Consider the following 21,425-nt stretch of genomic DNA (forward strand, 5'->3'; position numbering starts at 1 on the left):
CATCTAATGGTACAGCCCTGTTACCTGGGCATGTAATAACCCAATAAATAGCATCGTTTCAGCAAAGTAATTAGAACCAACACATTCGTTCGTTTTTCATTCGGATTCCCTTCAATAACTGTTAACCATCTAACATTTTCGTTTTACATCGTTTTGTTTGTGTTGTCTTTCCTGTCCACACTATTTCAGCTTTGCTAAGTAAATGTTCTTTTTCTGTCAAGTAAAAGTAAAAGTAAAACATTTTTCAGTTGTAATAGTAAGGAGCCAGGAGTGGTTTATTGGTCATTAAAATGAAAATAAGACTTTATTACATGGAACGACTGATAAAAAGAAAAAGTAAATAAATGAATAATTCGTAATTTGTATTACTATTATTATTATTATTATTATTATTATTATTATTATTATTATTATTATTATAATAGCAGTAGCAGTCGTAGCAATAGTGTGAAGAGGCTATAACACGTTTTTTAACAACAGCATAGATCGCCTGTATGACTATAAGAACGCGCACAACACGCTACTTTTGTCGATTTCTTTGTACCAACCGAGCTTCCGTACTCCGGAAGTAGCGTCTGATAGCTGTGCTTGTATATCACAGATGGTACTACACAAGGGCAGAGGGGGATATTTGGCGTTATTTAACAACTTCTAGCGTTTAAATTTATTCATCAGACTGTTTGAGTTGATTTCTTTACCACGAATCTGAAGGTAAGTTTATTTTAGAGACTGAAGAGGCCGTGAGGGTCACTGTTGACTCAGGAAGGTTTAAAATGTTTGCTAACAAATTAGCCACGAGCCTGTAGCTCATGTTCATCATGTCCCTGCTGAAAAAAACAGCATAGAGCAGCACAGAGTCTATGCTGTTTTTTTTCAGCAGGGGTCTTTATGATGGGAAATAGATAAACGTTGTGTTAATTCATTGTTTTTCAAGTTACCTCGTGGTTGACGTGACTGTCATTAGAAATCATTGTTGCTCTGAATGCATGAAAATGTATTTGATGAATAAATTATTAGGACGACCGTTGAATAATGTTCCTTTTAGTAGTTTATCGGGAGCTTCAGTACTTTTAATGACAATAGTCATAGTTTTATGACTTGTAAAGTACTTAAATTTACTTAATTTAACTTTTAAGTTTCAAGTTGTTTTACTTAGGTTAAATCAAGGTTGAAACATTTAAGGACCACACATTGTATCAGTGAGACAGACTGTGTCTACGTGGGAGGCTGTGACATGCAGAGAATCACAATGAAAAAATCTTAAAGCAAAAATCACATCAGCAACAAAATACATCAAGTAATGTTGAAGGCTTGCACATTATAAGTTATTGTAGTAGAACTTAATTTCTGTTAAATTCTGTTGAAACTGGAAGTCAATAGAACGTAATGGAAATCTCCACAGTTAAATTCGGTAATAAGAAGTTTTTCCTCAATGAATTAGTTAATTGTGATCAAATGTGAGAAGATAGAGAAAACACAGCTTATTTTAAGTCAAGATGATATCTTGACATGGCTGACCAACGGGTAAAAAACTCAAATATATTCAGTAATATAAAACCAAACGGAAGAAAGCAGCTGGGACAAGTGACTGCTAAGAACAATTCATCTTCAAAAGTGATAAACAAAAGGTGATCCTTAAAATACCTTTAAACTTCTGTTAATTGACTAATCAATTAATCCACTAATTTGAGCCCCATTAAAATATATATATATATATATATATATATATATATTTATGGGATCTTTTTGGAATCTTTTTAAAATTGTGCACCGATTTTACTATCTGACTCTTCGCAAGTGGATAAAGACATCAAAAGACTCAAAGTTTCGAATAATCTGCAGGGCTCAGTTCGACTTAAATTGCAATGCCTCGTAGTCATTGATGTATTTCAGTGTGATGTATTCAGTGAAACAAATAGGACTGTTTTTGTTGGTGGGGATGAAGTTTTGTGTTTGTGTGTTGATCTGTCCTCAGATGCCTCCCAAACCTCTGGCGCCTCTGGCCAAGAAGCTGATGAAGGGAGTGATCGTTCTGGAGCTGGTGGGAGTCTTCGGGGCCTACGGTCTTTTTCACATGATGAACAACAGTCGAGGTAAAACACTGACAAAAACTATTGTCACACACAAACTGAACACCTCAACCTGTGCGGAGTGACTTTATATCCTCTAAAAAGTTCATGTTTAATTTCCTCCACCTGCAGACTTCAGGAACACCATGAACAGGAGGCTCCCATCAGTGTTAGAAGGTGAGCAGATCAAGATATTTATCCTCCACTGTGGATTTGTTTTTGACTAAATGTAGGGTTGCAAGCTGTTGGTGATGTTTGACATTTGATTTACTACAATTTACTGTTAGCAACTTTCATGAGCCTCAAAACTAGTAAATTATTAATTTCTCATCAGTCAATAAACCAGATTTAGTCACTAAATCTGCTTAGAAAAAGAGCCATATTTATTTTGTGTAGCAGCTCTGTTGTGAGTGAATACAGAGGTCAGTGTTATTTAAAAAGGATCTGATTGTAATCCACGACCTTCTGTAATGAACTCAAGATGCGTCCAACTTCTTCAGCTTCTTAAATGTGAATATATTCTGGTTTATTTCCTCTACTATGATGGTAAACTGAATTCTTTGTGTGTATAGTTAAAGCACAAAGATGTTCGTTATACAAATGTATCACAGTGAGACAAGTCAAAAAACGTTGAACGTGTTTAATTAATCACAACTGTTTGTCTGCAGTCTACATAATTAAACAAACTGCATCAGAAAATATCAATAACTTTAATTTCTGTTTGTTTTCATATAACACAGTAGCAGTATGAATATGAACTCTGTACAGAGTTAAAATAGAAAAAGAAAAATCTGTAATGTTATTAAATTGTACTGACAGAAACATGAAACGTCTTTAATTTTACAAAAAACAAACGAACCCGGCTCTTCTTCAGATCGTATTTTGTCCCGTTAACTACAGAAACTGTTTGTGTCTCTTCCATCAGCTGACTTGATCTGTAAACCAGTTCCTGCTGTGTTTCCTCCCAGTTTACTACCAGTCCAACGAGTGGGCGGGGGTCTACGGCATCCGAGAGGGGGACCACCAAGCCTGGTCTGCCAAACAGGACTGAAGCTGTCAGTCAGTAGAAGCTCACCGATGGTCTACTTCTTCCTCTTCTTGTTCCCGAAGGTCTTCCCTCCTCCTCCTCCTCCCGCCCCTGCTCGGCCGAACGTCTTCTTCTTCTTGAACATTGTCTTCTTCTTGCGCAGCGTCTTGACATCGCGGTCTTGCATCCAGTCGTCACGCTGGGCCTCCCACTTCAGCTGCTTCAGACCTGCATGGACAAACAATTACTTATTGTCAACAAATCCTATGAAAAGACAAATGTTATAGTTTCAGGACTATTTAACAGTAGAGCTCTGAGGGACAGAAGAAGAAGATGTCACACTTGCAAGTTGGTTTTGGTCTTTTAAGAAAACAAACTCATTCTGTGCCAATTCAGTTAGTTCATGTCAAGGATTTTCAAAAAGAAAGTTTTTAAAACTATCATTTTAATTATTTGTATTACTACTTTATAAATGCTATTACATTAATAGCACATTGCAAGAACCTACAGATAGACTCAAAATACTTTTTAAGTTTTGAATTGAGCTTAATTTCAGCATTTAGTGATTCCTTGTATGTGAATTCTGAACCTCACCAATCACTTATTTGTCACTAGATTGGGTTGAAATTTGTCCTGAACATCCAAGAGACCTTTAGGAAACATGGCAACGTGTATTCATTCAAATAGTTGTTGCTGAACGGTTACAGTAAACAAATTAATGACGGGCTGTCAATTTTTAAAATTCATATCTCTGCCGGTTTTCACAATTTTTTTGGTTCTGTGTAGTATTAATGTAGTTAGTATGTTTATATGTTATTTGGTCGTGCATACAAAATTGAGTGCCATAGATAAATGTAGCTTCAGAGCTGAAAAACCCACTTTGACATCACCTATATACAACAAACAAAGCCATTTCAAGCTGCTACTTGCAAATTTCCAGAACCCAATGATAAACAGGCTCAATAAGTATCAGACAGAAAACTCAAAGTCAACACAGTGTCAATATCTAATGGTTAAATAAACCCACTGAATGTGACATTACAGCCAGTAAAGATTTACAAAGAATTGGCTAATTTAAAAACATTATAAACAATGATGGAGTATTGTAACTTATTGACTAAATGACAGATGTTTTCTTCTGGTAAATCATGACTTCTTCCAGTTATTAGTTTGACGACTGTAAACATTCAGCAACAACTATTTTAATGGATATATGTAGTAAATGAGCTCAAAGGGCCAAATTTAAAAAACAACATCTTCAAGTTGTTTCATACATGAATTTTTTGATTTTCAGTGAGTTGGACATAAGAACAGTGGAGCAGGGAGGAGTAGAGTTGCTATAAATCTGACAGATTTTCTCTCCATGGAGAATTTTAAACCTGGCTGGTATCCAGCAAACTGAATAAAAAAAAACTTTGTGTTGACTTGGATTCATCTCGTCTTTTACTTCTAACATGACACCCAGAGCTTCCAGACTTCTACTGGAGACATTTCTACAAACATAAACCAGCGTTGTTGTAGACACATCTTTTGATTCTACTTTTTTTTTTAAACTTCCACAAAATGAACTGATTCTATTTATGTAGAACTTTTAATATAAAAATGCTATGAACGGTGCTGTTTTATACACTTTTAATTCTGTTTCTCTGCCTATCGCGTCTTTTCCCATTTCTCTGTATGTGACTGGTTCACCCAGGTGTTTCCTACCTGCTTTGTCCTTGTTGGCCATGGCGTTCAGTCCCAGGTTATCAAACTTGGAGCCGGCGTTTTCATCCAGCAGGGAACCAAACTGAAAACAACAACAATATTTAAAACAAATATCAAACGTCAACTAGAAAATCTGCATCAACACAATGAAATATGAAACAATTAGCTGATGAACTTAAACTATTTTCAACTGTTTTCAGAAAAGTGCTATAGAGTTGTAGTAATGAATGGACAACATTGGAATCTGTGATTGACATTTTTCATGAATAATCAATACTCAGTGAATAGTTAATGGCAGAAATGGAAAATAAAAGTTCATTTTTCCACAAGACTGGTGCAGAGACTCGGGGTACATTCATAGTTGAACCACTGAACTATTTTAGTAAGACCAGAAAAAAGTTGTCTTCTCATCGTCTCACCTCTTCAGCTGAAGCAAACATGGCCACATCTTTCTTTCCTTTCTTCTTCCCCTGTTTGGATCCTGTGAGACGGGGCAGTGATCAACACATCGACTTTAAAACCTGCGATAAAACTAACGCAGCAGCTGGAGCTTCGTCATTTTACATTACTCACAAAGCCTGGGAGCAGTCAGACTAAAGATAATTTAATTCTATGAGGGTCAGATAAATTATTAATAACTTGTAAGACTGACCTATAAATCCAGAGAAGTCGAGCTCCTCTGAGGATTTCCGCTTCTTTCCTTTCTTGGGGAGAGGAGTTATGTCTGGAGCGTCCATCTCATCGTCTGAACCTGCACAGAGAATCATGTTTTATTTCATTATTTTAAGCAGGAAAGTTTCATTCGTAAAAAAAATCTGTTGAAGTACACATGAGCTGATATATTCAGTAAAGTTATGTTTTAAAATCGATTGACAGGAATAGCTCCTTTTTTTTTTTTTTTACTGTCATTCTTTAGTCAATTTTGAAATAAAATAAAACAGCAGCAGCAAAGTTAAAGAACTAAATGAAAGAATTGTTTCTTTTAATTAATTAAAAGGCTCCTTTTGTGACTGCAACTGATTGTGTCACATTTTGTAGGTGAACTTTTACTCACCATCTTCGTCGTCGTCGTCGTCCTCCAGCTCTGGAACTGAAAGAAGACCAAAAAATTTATCAATTAATTAACAAAAAAGGGAGATATTTAATTTAGAGTTCAGGTCAAACAAACATCTTCTAACTGAGATCACAGGTTCAAACAGTTAAACAGCCAAGATCACTTAACACTCACACTGAGCATGTATGAGATACTGATCTTAATAACACGAGAGTATCAACATAGATACAATCTCAAAACAACAGAAATACAGGAACCAAAGTGACACATTGATGTTCCTTACCTTCATCATCATCCTCCTCATCATCGCCTCCATCAGGATCAATGAACATCCCTCCATCATCTTCCAGCTCGTCTCCAAAGTCTTCCTCGTCCATGCTGCCCAGAGACACCTCCTCGTCGTCCAGGTCGTCCATGTCCGAGTCGTCCATGTCTGACTCCGAGTCCTCTGCAGCTTTCTTTCCTTTTTTCTCCTTTACAGAACTGAGGAGACGTGGAGGAAAAGTGGCAGCCATTGAGTCACGATGTTGCTGAAATTAATCAGTCAACGAAACACAAATAAAGCTGAGAGGTGATCTGCTCACCCTGCAAAGTCCAGATTATCGTCTGCCATCTCAGTGAAGTACGAGTCTCCTTCACAGCTATCTGTTCAAAACAAGGACAAAAGAACAAGTTGTCACAAAAGATTTGTACGTACATTATTAAAATAATTAACTTTAGAGATTAAAACAGAAACCACAAGAAGAAAAACACATTATTCATTCATTCATAGAATTCATCTTGAGTAATAAATGAGTAGTAAGTAATTAAATTATTTTCAGGATATAAAATTTAAAGAATCATCACTTCAACTGTTAGAATTCCATCACCAACATGATACTGACAGACTGACTGATACTAACTGAAGAAGCAAACCGAACTACATTAACTAGAACCAGCTGACATGAAGCACATTGCTGGCGCCCTCTGCAGGCCTTTACACGAACCTGCTCTGACTGCACCGAGTGTCTCAACTCACCCAGTAATTTCTCAAACTCGTCATCGTCCACGTCCTCAACGCTCTCGTTGTCGCCGTCTGGTCGCGGCCGCTTGAGCTGCTTCTCCTGCTGCCGTTTCTTGAAGAAACTGTCAAGGGAATGAAAATCACAAACTTGAGACAGGTTTGGTCCAAAATATGTGAATCTGTGACAGAACGACGCGACGAAAAAAATCTCTAAACCAGAATTATTGTTTGTTTGCCTGATTTTACTGTTTGTTTTGTCATTTTTCCATTTATTCATTTACTTGACAATAAAATTATACTAAGTGTTCCTTATTGTCTTTTTTTGTATTGTATATAACATGCTTTGTAACTTATAAATAAATATATAAATAAATTATTATTATTATTATTATTATTATTATTATTATTATTATTATTGTTGTTAACATAGTGCAGGTGGTCACAGAGACTTCTCTTCTTGTCTCAAAACTCTCACCAAACACAAAAACTAGTTTTGTTCAGTGTGTGTGAAGACAAAAAAATACATTTAGCAATAAAAACGTAATTAGGTTAATAATGATAATAATGTCTCTACGGAAAGGTTTCAGACTCACCGATGGAAGAAGATTTGATCCACGGGGACCTGACTTTCTTCTTTAGACAGAAACTCCTCACCGTTCACTGACAGAGACAGAAAGAAGTTCATGTCACTGATGAGAAACTCACATTTTAAAAACAAAACAACCTAGAGATGTTGGAGATGTTTCACTTAATGATGAAATATTTGATGCATAAATCCTTTGAAACAAGAAAAAAAGCATGTTTTTTGTTGGGACTCACCTGGTAAAACGTTGGCAGGTAACTTCTTCATCGCTGCAGCAACTGTGTTTTCTAAGAAATACAAACATCAAAGCACAAATTCATTATCTTTTTTCATGACTCTACGGCCTTCTGATGTTTTGAAATGTTGTTAATTGTATGGTTTTCTTTCTTTGTATTTGGATGTTTGAATGTTGTTTTATTGAATGTTTTAAATTGATTTTTTTTTTTTATCCATTGTTTTTTTCTGATGTCCCTCTGTAAAGTGTCCTTGAGTGTCCTGAAAGGCGCTTTGTAAATAAAATGTATTATTATTATTATTATGACTGTAGTTGTAGATTCCAGAATATATAAAATCACAGTCTTCTTCTCTTTTAATGTGTCCTAGAATATGTTGTATGTTAACACAGATTCAGCAGGAATCATGGAATAAAATAAAGGCAGTATTTCTTACGTTTTCCCGTCAGCTGTTTGGGGTTTCTGAAGACGAATCGGTCCAAAAATCTGATGAGGGTGAAGTCCTGCAGAGGGTCACCCGAGTACTGGATCGACCCTCCCTGTGGAAACAACAAATAAGACTTGTGATGAGCAAACAACATGTTTTACAGAGAAAATAAACAGCGCATTTAGACCACCACAGAAGAAGAAGGCAGAGGACGAGTTTCAAACCAACTCCACAGGATTAAAACGCGTTTTACCTGCAGGATGGTTTTTGCAAACAGCGACACTGACGGATGGAAGTGCACGGCGAGCTGCAGGCGCAGAAACACAAGAAACATTCAAAATTTTAAAAAAGCTGTTTAGATGTATTCAGAAACTTTTATGAAGAGGTTCATAATGGAGGATTTAACTCAGAAAAATTATTTATGAAAACGTTATTTGTTTTTTCTATTCTTGTGAATGTTACCTAAAATCAACTTTTTGTTGAACAATGGATTGTCCCACAAATAACTGCGATAAACACTACAGTCATTTAATGCCTCTGATATAATGAGTAGAAAAGTACAATCTCTTTCATATAAAAGGTTTTAAATTGTATAATATCCAATGTCTTACATTTTAAACATTTTGTTGTTATTTTTACAGTTTTAAAAAAAAAAAAAACTTTGTAACGTTTGTCTGTTCTCACCATCTGTAGCTCCCATAAAGTGGTGTGGTCGGCGCCGCAGAATAACGGGTTTCTGTGCAGCGGGTCGTAGCTCTGCATGCTCTTCCCCCCTGGAAGTAAACAGGAAGTAAAAACAACATTTAATGGTCAAAAAGAACAACAACTTTTACCTTAAAATGAACTAATGAAACTAATGTTTACTGATGTTGTTCTACAGAATCTAAAGTTTCCAAATCTTGAAATGAAATATGAAAGTGCTCATCAGTAATTACACACAATCTGATAGTTCGCTCACATTTTCAAGATTTGCTAAAACTGTAATAAAAAAATGTATAAACACAGCAGAGATAGAATCTTGAGAATATTTTTGGGTTCTTGTAAAAATATATATCGTGATGTTATGTATAAAAACAAACACACACACACACACACACACACACAGCTGTCATCATGCTAAAATCAGTTTATCCCACCACATCTGTTGACTCCCATCACTACGACTGAACACACAACATGATAAGTGATAAGTGTCAGAGCAGCTCACAGACCTTCCAGGTTCTTGTGATGTACCCATGATGCAGTGGGCTTTGCCTCCTCTGTCACTGCACTCTGTGTCTCGGCTCCTTCCTCTAGTTTGTCTGTGTCCACAAAGCGCTCCTCTTCATCTTCCTCCTCATCCTCCTCTGCGAGGTCTTTGAAGTCTTCCTCTTCCCCGTCCTGAGTACCGACAGGGAAATTACACATTTATTGTACAATTTGAACAAAACTAGTATTTAAGAAAATATTTTAAAGATTTTCAGACATTGATAGTATATTTTATTTACGAAAGCCCACTTCTACCAGGATTACCTAAAAAAATTAGTAAATGTAAAGAATTCCAATGTATAGAACTATTCATTGGGGCATACGGGGAGAAAGAGAATGATCGTCCTAAATGATGCTGACTTGTTGCAGCCTTCTTACCCCGCCCTCCTGCAGCAGCATCTTCAGGCCGGGTTTGGCCTTCATCACCTCCGACACGAGGAAGAGCGCTCCGCAGGCGAAGCTGGCGTTCTGTTCGGCGCTGACGTGCAGCAGCCGCTTCACGAAGGCTTTGACCCGCCGCAGCACGATGTCGGCCTTCAGAGATTTGTACAGCAGGTTGAGGAACATGCTCTGTCTGCAGGACGACGACAGCCCGGGGTCCAGCAACTTCCTGCACAGACGAAGAAGAGAAGATAACATATTCATCCATTGTTTCATTCTAAATATAGATCCAAACTCTTTCTGTGCTCTTAGCTCCTTTCATTTTTATGACTTCTTCACCCCAGTCCTGAGGTGATTAATCGGTTATTGAAATACTAGGCAATTAATTTAATCGATTAATGAATCCACTACAGCTCTATCAGGATGAACTTTTATTTCAGTGTGACTTACAGAGGTGGTTCTGAATTGGATTACCTGGAAAACTGCAGTGATTATAGTGATTGGTAAAGGGACTGTCTGATGCAGTGCAGAGGGGGCTCTCACCTGTACAGAGCCACGTAGTATCTGTCAGAGATGGTCTGCTGAGAGTCCATCACCTGGAACAGCAGCATGAGCGCCTGCACAGCTGTGTTGAACTTCACCAGGTGAACTACTTTGAACAGCGTGTCCAGCTCCTCTTTCACCTTCTCGTCTCCGGTGCCGGCGTAGGGATACGCCCTGTTCACGCCCGACAGCAGCACGCTCAGCATCTTCGACTCAATGTCCTTCTTCTTGACGCAGGCGCGAAAGAACGTGAAGTAGATGGCGAGGAGTTTGGAGGCGAGCTCGGCCTCGTCGTGGCTCAGCTTCACCTGGCTGAGGAAGCAGACGGAGTAGTATTGCGCCTTCGGGCTGACGTTGGGGCGGAACATGAGCCGCTCCACCTCGCAGCACACCACCACCTTCATGTTGGGGTGCTTGTGCAGCAGCGTCTCCAGCAGGTACGACGCCTTGGCCGCTGTCTTGTACTCGGGGTCTCCCAGCTTGTTGACCACCTGGATGAGCAGCGCCCTCTCCTGCTCCGGCCGGTTGCACAGCATCTCGTGGGCGGTGGCCAGCGCCTTCGCCTTGGTGGCCGCCACCGTGTCGTGAGCCATCATGTCCAGAGCCTCCACGAACTCGGCCGTGTGGTGCTTCAGCTGGTGCTCAAAGTACCAGAGGATGAGGCGGCGGTCACGGGCGTCCCGGTTGCCGCTGGCCTTCTCCTCCAGCTCGTTGAACGGGTGCTGGGCGAAGGGGCGGAGCTTCCTGTTCTCCGGAAGCAGGTCAGACAGCAGCAGCTCTCGCAGGGTGTCCAGAGCCATCAGACCCATCCGCCGGCTGCCCTTCTTCTTCACCATGGACACCAGGTTCTCCATGTGCTCCAGCGTGTGCACAGGAGCGTCCTGGATCAGAACCGTCATAGCCGCCATCCTGTCAGCCAGCACGCCGGAGGAAACGACGGTCTTCATCCAGTTGGAGTTGGCTCCTTTCTGCAGGTTCTTCTTGCTCTTGTAGAGCGCCACGTCGGCCTCAAACAGTCGCTGGGCGAGCGTCTTGTACTGGGCCACCAGTGAGGGATCCTGCGGGGACGTGGAGCCCTCGGAGGAGTATTCCAGGTCGTACCACTTCCCTCCAGGTTTGATCAGCAGCACCTGTCGCTGCTGGAACTCAAACACATTCACATTCTGTTTTGCCTTTTTCACAGCGTTTTTCTGAGCGTCTTTTATCTTCTTCGCCTTCTGTTTGTCCTCCACTTCCTGTTTGTTGTTGCCTTTCTGCTGAGAGTTGGAAGTTTGTTCCTCCACTGAAGCCGTCTTGGCCTTGGCCATTTTACTTTCCTTTCCGGCGGCATCTGCAGCGTCGGCCTCAGGCTCATCTGCGACAATCTGTACTCCACTGAACGACCGGATGCCCAGTTTGGTGATGAATTTCTCCAGCTCGCCCTCCTCCAGGTCGTCTATCGCTCCTTTTTTCCCTCCGTCCACAATCTCATTGGAGTCGTCCAGAGCGGCTAGCATGACATAGTCAGCCTACAGAGAGTAATGACTTATTAATGGTTGCACAAGACATGAGACATTTACCTTAAATTTCTTGGTGGGCCAAACAAACAGTTTAATATACTACATTTACATTTGGTTGGACAAAACGTGCCATTTCAAGATGTCACCTTGGACATCGTCAATTTGTGACCTTTTATGGACTAAAAATGTACTTTTAGAAATGTTTTCCCTTAAATAAGTTCTCACAGATTATCAAGTCCCACAGGATTTCCAGATTTTTGTCTTTTCACTTGTTCCATTTTTGCTACAGTCAGAGCTGAAATGATGAAATGATTAGTTCTCCTCTTGGTCCAGCCTCTAACGTGTTTCATATGACGATGTTCTCTGTTGTATATTAATACAAATTTGCCTTTATCTCTGGGAACTTGTGCTGGGCAATCTTTCACTAGTTTCTAGCATTTAATAAACTAAAATATTCATATAATTTACTAGATTACAGGAAGATTTGTCAGTGGACACAGTCCTTCTTTGCAGCCATGGTTATGTATATGTACATGGGTTAGTCAACCCAGTTTAACTTTTGGAAAGATGTTACAGTAACATTGGCAGTTTACACTGACGTCACCTCATGTTTGATAGAAGTTTAACTAAATATCACATTAAAAAATATGTCTCCGTGGGTTTACGTTCGTTAAACCTCGAACACCTCCACGTTTATTAACTGAAGCTGTGCCTGTAGTGAGGTTGTATCTGCTAAACTCACCTGTGTTCCTCCCAGCCGTAAAACCTCCTCCAGGTTGAACTCTTCCTCTTTCTCCATCCTGTCTTCACCTCCAACTGCTGCCCCATCTTCATCTCCCTCCCCGCCGCCGTTTTCAGCCTCCATGTCGTTGTCTTCGGGCTGAAATGTCACTTTTGTGGTCGCTTTGGATTTCTTACGGTGCTTGTTTTTCGCTGCCATGCTTGCTGCAGCATGAGGAAGACGTGACCCGGATGTGGAAGGCGACGTCACGACGGCGCTTCCGGACTTCAAAAAACAAAAAATAATAATCAAACGTAGGCTTAAATAAAAAAACCAACATGAAAATTTATTTCAGATAGTTTTAATTTTTTATACAAATTGTACGCAGCTAATCTGTCTAACCAGAGTTTTACGTAACCAACTTTCGTCCAATCAGAGCGTTTGTCGTGCCTTCGAAGTGTCAAGTTCACTATGACACAGGAAATTCTCGAATGTCTTTCAAAACAAAATAGTACATGCCGCTAGAGGGGAGCGAGCATCTTTTGTAGCTGGAGGATGGACGCATTGTTTTCTGCATTGATGAATTCACCCACAAATTAAGGAAATACACGCACGTATTCAGACTGACTCAGATTTCTGTTACATTAATTTGAAAAACGATACATTTTGTTTTCACTTGGCTGTACAAACATAGCCAACACATTGCTTTATTTTGAAAGGTTAGCCGGAATGAGCATCATTAAATGCAGCGTGCCTAATGTTTATCACTTTGTCAGCGTTAGCATTACGTTCCGGCGCAAGGACTTTGTAGCTTTCAGCTGCTTTAAATGGCCGACAGACACAAATAAACATATTTATGTTTTAATCGTGTACACCCGAAACTGAGCCGTTATTTCGTGCCTCGGTTCCGTTCGTCATTGGCCGCCGACGTACTTGTACCTAACGTGGCTAATGCTAAGCGGCTAGCCGCTATCCTGTCAGAGAACTGAGCAGAGTGTGTCCATGTGGTTCAAGTTAGATTTGAATAACAATTGTGTTTAATTTCATACTATGATATCAGACTTAATATTAAAAGTACCATAGTTGTAGTCGTAGTTACATACGGCAGAATGAGGGCTTGTTTGGGTGCTAAAACACAGCAGCTTATCAGCAGAGTCTTCATTCATCCTGTTGGTCGATCGGCAGCAGGTGAGTGCAGACATGATCTGATCAATACTTTTGATTTAAACATGATTGAATTGAGATTAACAGATAAACATCCCTCACAGCTGTGCCCATATCACATCATTCAATGTATGGGATATTGGATCTATATTTTTGCTAAAGATGTGTTGTTTACCACATTTTAATTTTAGATTCTGAATTGTAAATCCCTGTGATATTTAAATCAAACGTTAAATCAGAGCTCAAGTCACATTTTGAAGGTGTAATTGAAAATCGGGGCACTTAAGAGTCACTTATTTATATGTAGGGACATGTGAACTCCTAATGTGCAATCTGTGTGCAATCAGTGTTTGCAAGTGACTGTACATCTCATTCAGAAAACGTTTTTATCATACAAAGTGTCTGTTTAATGTTTGTGTTTGGCAGTGCGATGGCGAGGAGCTCAGAGCAGACTCTTCTGCAGCCCATCAACAGATGAGAAGCCTCAGCCCTCCATGCTGAGACACCTGACCTCCAAAATAAAATCCACAGGTCCCGTTACAGTGGCCGAGTACATGAGAGAGGTGCTCACCAACCCTGTGACGGTAAGTAATCATCAGTCAGGGCTGTGTCGTCTCAGAGCTCTGACCTGCAGCCACTTTAATGTGTGTCCTCATGTCCTTGATTTTATTTTGGAGTAATACTGAAACACAGATTAAAGCGTAAATCTTTTTTTATCCCCCACTGTTATTATTGCTTTGGTCACTGGGGGGAGACATGTGTAGCGGCCTTAACTGGTCTCTGTCCATGGTGCTTCCCAGTTCGGGGTCCCTCATTCCAATTCTAAAAGATAAATTACTGTTTTTAACCGTTCCTTTATTTGTTTTAGCCTTAAATAGTTTCACACCTTTCGCTGCTGCTCACCGTCCTTCATTCATTCCGATTTGTCTCGTCTTTCAGGGTTATTATGTGAAGAACAACATGCTGGGACCTGAAGGGGATTTCATCACGTCACCAGAAATCAGTCAGATTTTCGGAGAGGTGAGGCTGAAAATTCCACCTTTTCAAAGACGTGCAGCTACATACAACACATACATTTACTGTTGACTGTATGAAGTGTTACTGTACATATGATAAAACCCCATCAACAAAGATATTCCTTAAATACGTTGAAAGCCTGGAAAACGTCAACTTAACATCTAGTTTTCTGTTTCTGAAAAACTTTTTTAAAGTTTTGAAAAGAAAAACGGCTTATTAAAACTGTCCAATCACAGTACCAGATTCATTTCTTTGCTTCATCAAGAATAAAAGCTCCCCAAAACAATTAATACTTATAAATTAATTAAAACAAACTAATATTCTTTGATTGAGAACTGACTGAATTAACTGCACTGATAAACTCTCAACGGTTTGTTTTCCTGCCGACTGAATAAACGGTTAATCATAAAACTGTTGTAGCCCCAGTTTTGCCTGTTTAGGCAACTGCATCCGGAAAATCCTTAAAAAAGTTAAAGTTAAGAAAACAGATTCATTTATTTTTTTTACATCTAGCTCATCAGAAACAGCACACTCCTCCTCAGTTAAGTCACAGAAAACCTGTGAACATGTTTTCTGGTTTGTTTCAGCTGGTCGGTGTGTGGATCCTCAGTGAGTGGATGGGAGCGGGTCAACCCAAACAGCTGCAGCTGGTCGAGCTCGGCCCGGGAAAAGGATCGCTGGCCAGCGACGTCCTCAGAGTATGAACTTTATTTACAGCAGCAGGACTGAAAATCATCAGATCAACAGTCTGTTACAGGGCTGAGAAGTGGGAGGGAATTTTACAAACACATTCGAAGTTTGAGGTTTATTACTTCCTGCTCTCCTGCCCACAAATTCCTCTTTTCAACAAAGTTAGCTCTGGTTCTTGAATCACTTATGTTCAAGGAATTTGAACATACCTAGTTTCATTCCAACAAATGTATTATTTGTCAAAATGCTCAGTACGGTTCAAAATTAGGTGCCCAAACCTGAAAACCATTCAGCTCTAAATGAATTCCTCTCTGCTGTGTCCTTACTGATGCAACATGAACATGTTCATAATAACATTATGATCATGTTCATCTGAAAAATGACGTTCTGTGTTGTTATTCTCTGCAGGTGTTCGGTCAGTTGCGCTCGGTGCTCGGCGGGGCCTCGGTGTCTCTCCATCTGGTCGAGGTGAGTCCGGCGCTCAGTCGCCTTCAGGCCCAGAATCTGACCGGGGACAGCAGCCAGGAGGCCGATGCCGAGGACGAGCCGGTTTACCGCAGCGGGGAAACTGCCGCGGGGCTGCCGGTGTCCTGGTACCGCCGCTTAGACGACGTCCCCACAGGTACAACAAAGAACAATCGAGTGGAATCAGGAATGCAGAGTGCTGCATCACCGGAAATCTAGGGCTGTGCAACACAACGATGTGGCATAAAATAACACATTTCAGTCAAGTGGATAACAATAGAATAACATTTCTTTCAACATTTTTGCATCCCAGGATCTATATTTAAATTACACGTTTTACCAACCAAGAGCACTCGAGGGTGGAGGAAGTTATCATGTGTCGCCGGCTTAAAAAGTTTAAGTAATGAGGAGAATTCTCTTACAATCACTTTCTCTCCTCTTCTTCTTCTTCTTCTTCTCACAGGCTTCAGCATCTTTGTCGCTCATGAATTCTTTGACGCTCTGCCGATCCACAAGTTTCAGGTTAGTTGGAGGCCTCCGTGGGTAGAATCCTGATGTGATTACAGATGTTTTTAAGATTTTCAGTTGACAACTGTGCTCAGTTTTTTTAGTCGAATCATCTCAGTATGCCTGGGTTGTAGACTAGTGGCCTGCCTTACTGTCAGTCACAGTGTGATTATATTATACTACCAGCAGGTGGCGCTCACATGAACTGAAAAAGTTTTACTCCTTTACAGAACGACAGTATCTCTAGAAATCTGAAATTGAAAAAGGTACCAGCAGAGTGATCAGAGGCTTCAGCTGCAGTTTATGAATTTATGGTCTTTTATTTAGATTGTGTCAACATGTATCACCTTCATGTTTGATTTAAGATAAGGTCAGATAAGACGTAACTTTACTGAGATCAGTTGTTTTCCTCCAGATATGACCTTCATTTAGGTAGGCTATTTTAAGACCTGTGATAAATGATTAGCTATGTAAAGAAGAAGTAAGCAGAACCCTCTCTCGGTTGTTCACAGCCAGCTGTTTACGTCTGTTTGTCTGTTCAGCGGACAGAGAAAGGCTGGAGGGAGGTGATGGTGGACATCGACCCGGACAAAGAGGACCAGCTGAGATTCGTCGTGGCGCCGTCTCCCACCCTGTCCTCGTCCACGCTCGTGCAGGTCAGCAGCACCCGAGGGTCTCGGTCATGTGACTCACCCGGAGGTGGTCGAGGGGTTTTAAAAGCGTCACAGCAGTCTTCCTCAGCAGATGGGAGTTACTCAGTGGTCGGGGGTGATTGATGTTTAGATTTCCATTTTTTTGGAGCAGATTTTACGTCTTCTCGTCTTGTTCCAAAAGACAAGAATGGAAGAAGAAGTCCTCAAACTCCACCAGTTTTACATCTGGTGTTTCTCAAAATTGACACAAGGACATTACATTTATATAGGAAGTAGTACAAAATGTGGAAAGTCCCTAAATCTAATCTTTTGCTAGGTTTGACCAGCAGTTTAAAACTTACGCTGGAGCAGCTGGAATCAGAGAATATTTGGCATTTTTTCCACAACAAATGATTAGCAAAGATATATTTTTATGTCTGTGGACTAACAGCATTGAATAATAATAATGATAATACACTTTATTCATGTGGCACTGAAGCTCCAAACACATGAAAAAAGACCAGAACTACTAATGTCGACTCTTTTTTTTTTTTTTTAAAGCAGAGGAGGTTTTTAACTACACTTGAGGACATTTATAAGAGTTGTATAGTTTGAACTTAGAAGTTAAGAATGAAGAGGCTCTGTGCAGTTTGGTGGAAATGAACTCCTCAGATAAACTCTGAGGTTTGTTTTACAGCCTCCATCTGGTTTTTATTGGCCACAGTTCCACCAGCTATACGTTCACAGCCTGTTTGATTTGGCTCTACTGGCTCACTTCAGACACTTTGAACATCCTGCCAGAGGCTGACATCATCATCATCATCATCGTCATCACCATCACCATCAGTCTGTTTGGATGAAGGAGCTGCTCTGAAATCAGAGTTCAGCCTTCCGAGTCATCAAACTACGAAGCTTTAAGAGAGCAGGGAAGAAGAAAAGAGCCATTCATTTCTTATTGAGGTCGTGTGTTTTAAAGTCGAAACACTTGGCCGTTCCAGCTGCCTTTTAGAGGTTTAAAGAGGCATTAGTGAGTGATGTGGCGACTATAAACAAGAGAAATATTCAGTCGAGCAGCGGTTGGTGATGATTAACCGAACATTTCTGGTTTTATTTAAGTGTATATTTCCAGATGACGAGTATGTACTTGGATATTTCCAGGAGCTGTTTGAATGTCCTCTTATTTGATGCCGTTTTGATGCAACATACGCGGGGGAAATCATTGAAGAAGAGACACAGAGGGCAGAAATAGACCAGAATGCACTGCAGCGACAGGGAAGAGTTGAATATGGAATACTGAATGAATTTAATTATTCTTCTGGACTAGAATATGATTCTCTGTCGCCCGTCTAAAACAGTTTTAACTTTCTGTGGTGATAGTTTAGATTTGTGGCTTGGATGCATGATGTCGGTGAGTCGGTCCTCACAGGTATCGAAAGATAATCTTGCGTTTGTGTGCGTCAGGCAGATGAGAGTCGGAGTCACGTGGAGGTGTGTGCAGAGGGCGGAGTCATCGTTCAGCAGCTGGCCCGGCGGATCGCAGAGGACGGCGGTGCGGCCCTGATCGCCGACTACGGACACGACGGAACCAAGACGGACACATTCAGAGTAAGACGGGACGTTTTTTCTTATAGGCGCACCTGCAGGATCTAATGCAGTCAGATACAACAAATCTGCTCATAAAACCTGTTTAAGAAGGTTGTAATGAAACAGCGTAGTGTTTGACTCAGAATTTTTATTTAGAATTATCATAGTTTTACGTGTTTCCTTCCCCTTTATAAACATGTAAGTCTTGATGAGGAACAATGTGAGACTTTGGACCTGAAAGGAGGACGCTGAGGACGCTTCTGGACATTTCGTCTCGTCCTCTCTTCAGTTGTGGTTGAAGGAAACAGATGTAGGAAGCAGTGAAGCCCGTCAGCTGCAGGCGGAGAGGAAGCCAGGGTCCACGGGCTCCTCTTCTGCCTCTGATGGTCTCATTTCCTCAGTATTGACAAAATAATTTAAAGGAACAGGTCACGCAAAAAATGGAAATGCAGTCATTATCTACTCACCTAAAGATGTCTGTGCATTATGAGCACATCCGTAATGGGAGAATCAGGATCGTTAAATCCCGAAAGGTTTAAACTGTCATCGTTTCAAGGAAAAATAGGGGAGTAACATTTAAAGAAACAGGTCATGCAAAAATGGAAATTAGGTCATCATCTCCTCCCCAACATGCTGATGAAAAGTCAGGTGAAGTTTGGTAGTCCACGAAGCATTCCTGAAGCTTCACAGCAAAACAGCGGTTGTGACTTGTGGCTCACAGAACTGAAGTGAACGGCACCTGATGGGAATCTGTTTTTTTTGGTCAGGGTTTTAAGGGTCACCAGCTCCACGACGTCTTGTCCTCCCCCGGCTCGGCCGACCTCACCGCTGACGTGGACTTCAGCTTCCTGCGGAGGATGGCCGAAAGCGACGTGGCCTGTCTGGGCCCCGTCACTCAGAGGACGTTCCTGAAAAACATGGGCATCGACTCCAGGATGCAGGTGAGACTGACGGGCTGACAGGTTCTCCAGAGAAAGCTCAGCATCACAGGAAGTATAATAGCGACAACCATCGATGTCATTTATTTTCAGAGTGTAGAAACGGGCGGTAGCGCTAAATACGAGTTAATGTGAGAGTCCGTCTGAGACTGACAGCTGAAAGTTTGACGACAGAGGACCAAGGTGGTTTTGTTGCCAGGTTTGGCTCCTGGCGACCTAGAGCCTAACGTTAGTCAGCTAATAGGGCCGCTAACGTTAGCCGGATGAATGAAAACGAGCAAGCGGGAAATGTGTAACGCATTCTGCAACAACTATTTAAATGAATACACGTTGCCATATAATCTATAGGATTTCTTAAATGTTCAGGTCAAATTTAAACATTTCGAAACACATTTTCAATCCCGTGCAAAATGAGCAGTCGCCGCTTTGAACACACATGCAGAGAATCACCAAAATGCAGAAATTGATGAAAAAAAATCAACAACTTAAACAGTATTTGGAGTACAGATATAGGATTTTGCACAGTCAAATGAATTAAATAGAAGTTTTTTCATAATTATTAAAAAAAAAAAAAAAAAAAAAAAAAAAAAACTCCATGACTTGAACTGAGGGCCTCGTGAACATTTATCTCCACCTTTTTCTCCACAGGTTCTGCTCAGGAACTGCAGCGACCCGTCCACCAGGAAGCAGCTGATCAGCAGCTACGACATGCTGACCAACCCCAGCAAGATGGGCGAGCGCTTCCACTTCTTCAGCCTGCTGCACCACAGCCGGCTGGCCAAACCCAAAAAAGTAGAGGGGCTGACGCTGGAGAAGAGGAGCCCGGCGCCGCTGCCTGTGGCCGGATTTACCAAGCTCAAGTTCTCCTGATGGGCTGAAACGAACTGGAAACCTCAAGTAGCAGTTCAGAAAAGACTGGAAATGCATCTGAACTCTCGACAAATATTATGGGATGTCTCTGAAGATCATGTTCATGAGACATTGAGCAAGAGAAAATAAGACTGTACCAGATTTTAATGTTGAACATTAAGTGCAATAAAAAGTCAGTTTCTCTTCAAGTCGACTGTAAATGAATTTGGATCGGAAAAAATGTTGTGCCGAAAAAAAGTGCCATTTTTATCTCCCAAATAACTAAATTCTGCATAATGAAGCTGTCGGTCATGAGATGCTGAGCCGCGGGAGAAACCTGCGACACCACTAAAGGTCAGAGGTCGTCCCCGTCAGGGCGATCTCTTCCCCGTCAGCCTCTGTCCACATCTTGAAGCAGTTGGCTGAGCTCACAGTTGTGCAGCAGCCACTCACAGCGGGCTGGCCGCTACTCCGGTAGCAATTAAAAGATTCAGTTACACATGTTTGGGGGGGGCACCGCTGCCAAGACAAGCGTCCGTCCTCCAGAGGAGCGGCGCAACGAGGCGATCGTGTTCAGGATTGGTAATTAAATGATCGTTTCCAAACATCCTGCTGCTGATCGTTATCAGCTCTCCCTCTGATTCTGAGGAGGGTCTGTCTGTTCTTTTTTCCTTTTAAGAGGTTTAATGGGTCTGACGCGAACATTTGGAACAAAGGAGGATTTTATTGAACTCCTCCTCCTTAAAGATGTTTAAAAGGTTTCTCACCTTGAAACTGCCACCAGGTTGACTGAAACTTTATTTCCTTTTAAATGTGACTGTAGCGTGTAAAAACTTACATTCACAAAACTAGTGGCAGGTTAACTGTTAAAACCTGGTGTAGCCAAATGAAATCCACGTGTCTGTTGTATATTAAACATAGTGAATTATTAACTACTCACCAAGACATTCTGCAGGATAAACAAAGAACCCGAAACCTGAGTATAAAGATTTGAAGGAAGTTTTCAGACTTCAAAGTTGCAAAAATAAGAGAACACTTGATTTTTCCTCAGCAGGGCTCCAAGCTAACTTTTTCACCACCAACA

General features: G+C 40.9%; 3 protein-coding genes across 4 annotated transcripts; 2 read left to right on the forward strand and 1 right to left on the reverse strand.

Moving 5' to 3' along the window:
* The first annotated feature begins 550 nt into the window (after positions 1 to 550).
* LOC115574175 (protein CEBPZOS) lies at positions 551 to 4,526 on the forward strand. Its single transcript, XM_030405493.1, has 4 exons — positions 551 to 711; positions 1,976 to 2,093; positions 2,202 to 2,246; positions 3,038 to 4,526. The coding sequence occupies exons 2-4, from the start codon at positions 1,976 to 1,978 to the stop codon at positions 3,118 to 3,120; spliced, it is 246 nt and encodes an 81-aa protein (XP_030261353.1). The 5' UTR covers positions 551 to 711; the 3' UTR covers positions 3,121 to 4,526.
* cebpz (CCAAT enhancer binding protein zeta) lies at positions 2,695 to 12,757 on the reverse strand. 2 transcript variants are annotated; one of them, XM_030405491.1, is made up of 17 exons: positions 12,517 to 12,757; positions 10,276 to 11,783; positions 9,730 to 9,961; positions 9,315 to 9,483; positions 8,788 to 8,876; positions 8,357 to 8,410; positions 8,113 to 8,215; positions 7,680 to 7,730; positions 7,454 to 7,520; positions 6,876 to 6,982; positions 6,442 to 6,502; positions 6,146 to 6,340; positions 5,858 to 5,895; positions 5,456 to 5,554; positions 5,223 to 5,284; positions 4,804 to 4,885; positions 2,695 to 3,324 (listed from the first exon to the last, which is right to left on the reverse strand). In XM_030405491.1, exons 1-17 carry the CDS (start codon positions 12,712 to 12,714, stop codon positions 3,152 to 3,154), a joined length of 3,288 nt encoding a protein of 1,095 aa, XP_030261351.1. In that variant the 5' UTR covers positions 12,715 to 12,757; the 3' UTR covers positions 2,695 to 3,151. The 2 variants fall into 2 exon arrangements, with proteins under 2 accessions (XP_030261351.1, XP_030261349.1); XM_030405489.1 differs by having other exon boundaries at positions 5,858 to 5,893; positions 6,141 to 6,340.
* A 269-nt stretch (positions 12,758 to 13,026) lies between these two features.
* Positions 13,027 to 20,550, forward strand: ndufaf7 (NADH:ubiquinone oxidoreductase complex assembly factor 7). The gene is made up of 10 exons (XM_030405492.1): positions 13,027 to 13,683; positions 14,086 to 14,243; positions 14,599 to 14,679; positions 15,264 to 15,374; positions 15,775 to 15,988; positions 16,295 to 16,353; positions 16,881 to 16,994; positions 18,432 to 18,575; positions 19,322 to 19,495; positions 20,141 to 20,550. The coding sequence occupies exons 1-10, from the start codon at positions 13,605 to 13,607 to the stop codon at positions 20,360 to 20,362; spliced, it is 1,356 nt and encodes a 451-aa protein (XP_030261352.1). The 5' UTR covers positions 13,027 to 13,604; the 3' UTR covers positions 20,363 to 20,550.
* Positions 20,551 to 21,425: the final 875 nt, after the last annotated feature.

Source organism: Sparus aurata, chromosome 22 (genome assembly GCF_900880675.1).
Source record: "Sparus aurata chromosome 22, fSpaAur1.1, whole genome shotgun sequence".
NCBI lineage: Eukaryota > Metazoa > Chordata > Actinopteri > Spariformes > Sparidae > Sparus > Sparus aurata.

Bases quoted from the DNA above. Each gene is read 5' to 3' on its own strand.
- LOC115574175 (XM_030405493.1), top strand. From the start codon at position 1,976: ATGCCTCCCAAACCTCTGGCGCCTCTGGCCAAGAAGCTGATGAAGGGA. The intron at 2,094-2,201 runs GTAAAACACTGA...CTCCACCTGCAG, and splicing joins CATGATGAACAACAGTCGAG to ACTTCAGGAACACCATGAAC. The intron at 2,247-3,037 runs GTGAGCAGATCA...GTTTCCTCCCAG, and splicing joins GCTCCCATCAGTGTTAGAAG to TTTACTACCAGTCCAACGAG.
- cebpz (XM_030405489.1), bottom strand. From the start codon at position 12,714: ATGGCAGCGAAAAACAAGCACCGTAAGAAATCCAAAGCGACCACAAAA. The intron at 7,521-7,679 runs GTGAGTCCCAAC...TGTCTCTGTCAG, and splicing joins ACCTGCCAACGTTTTACCAG to TGAACGGTGAGGAGTTTCTG. The intron at 6,341-6,441 runs GTGAGCAGATCA...ACGTCTCCTCAG, and splicing joins GATAATCTGGACTTTGCAGG to TTCTGTAAAGGAGAAAAAAG.
- ndufaf7 (XM_030405492.1), top strand. From the start codon at position 13,605: ATGAGGGCTTGTTTGGGTGCTAAAACACAGCAGCTTATCAGCAGAGTC. The intron at 13,684-14,085 runs GTGAGTGCAGAC...TGTGTTTGGCAG, and splicing joins TGTTGGTCGATCGGCAGCAG to TGCGATGGCGAGGAGCTCAG. The intron at 14,244-14,598 runs GTAAGTAATCAT...CTCGTCTTTCAG, and splicing joins TGCTCACCAACCCTGTGACG to GGTTATTATGTGAAGAACAA.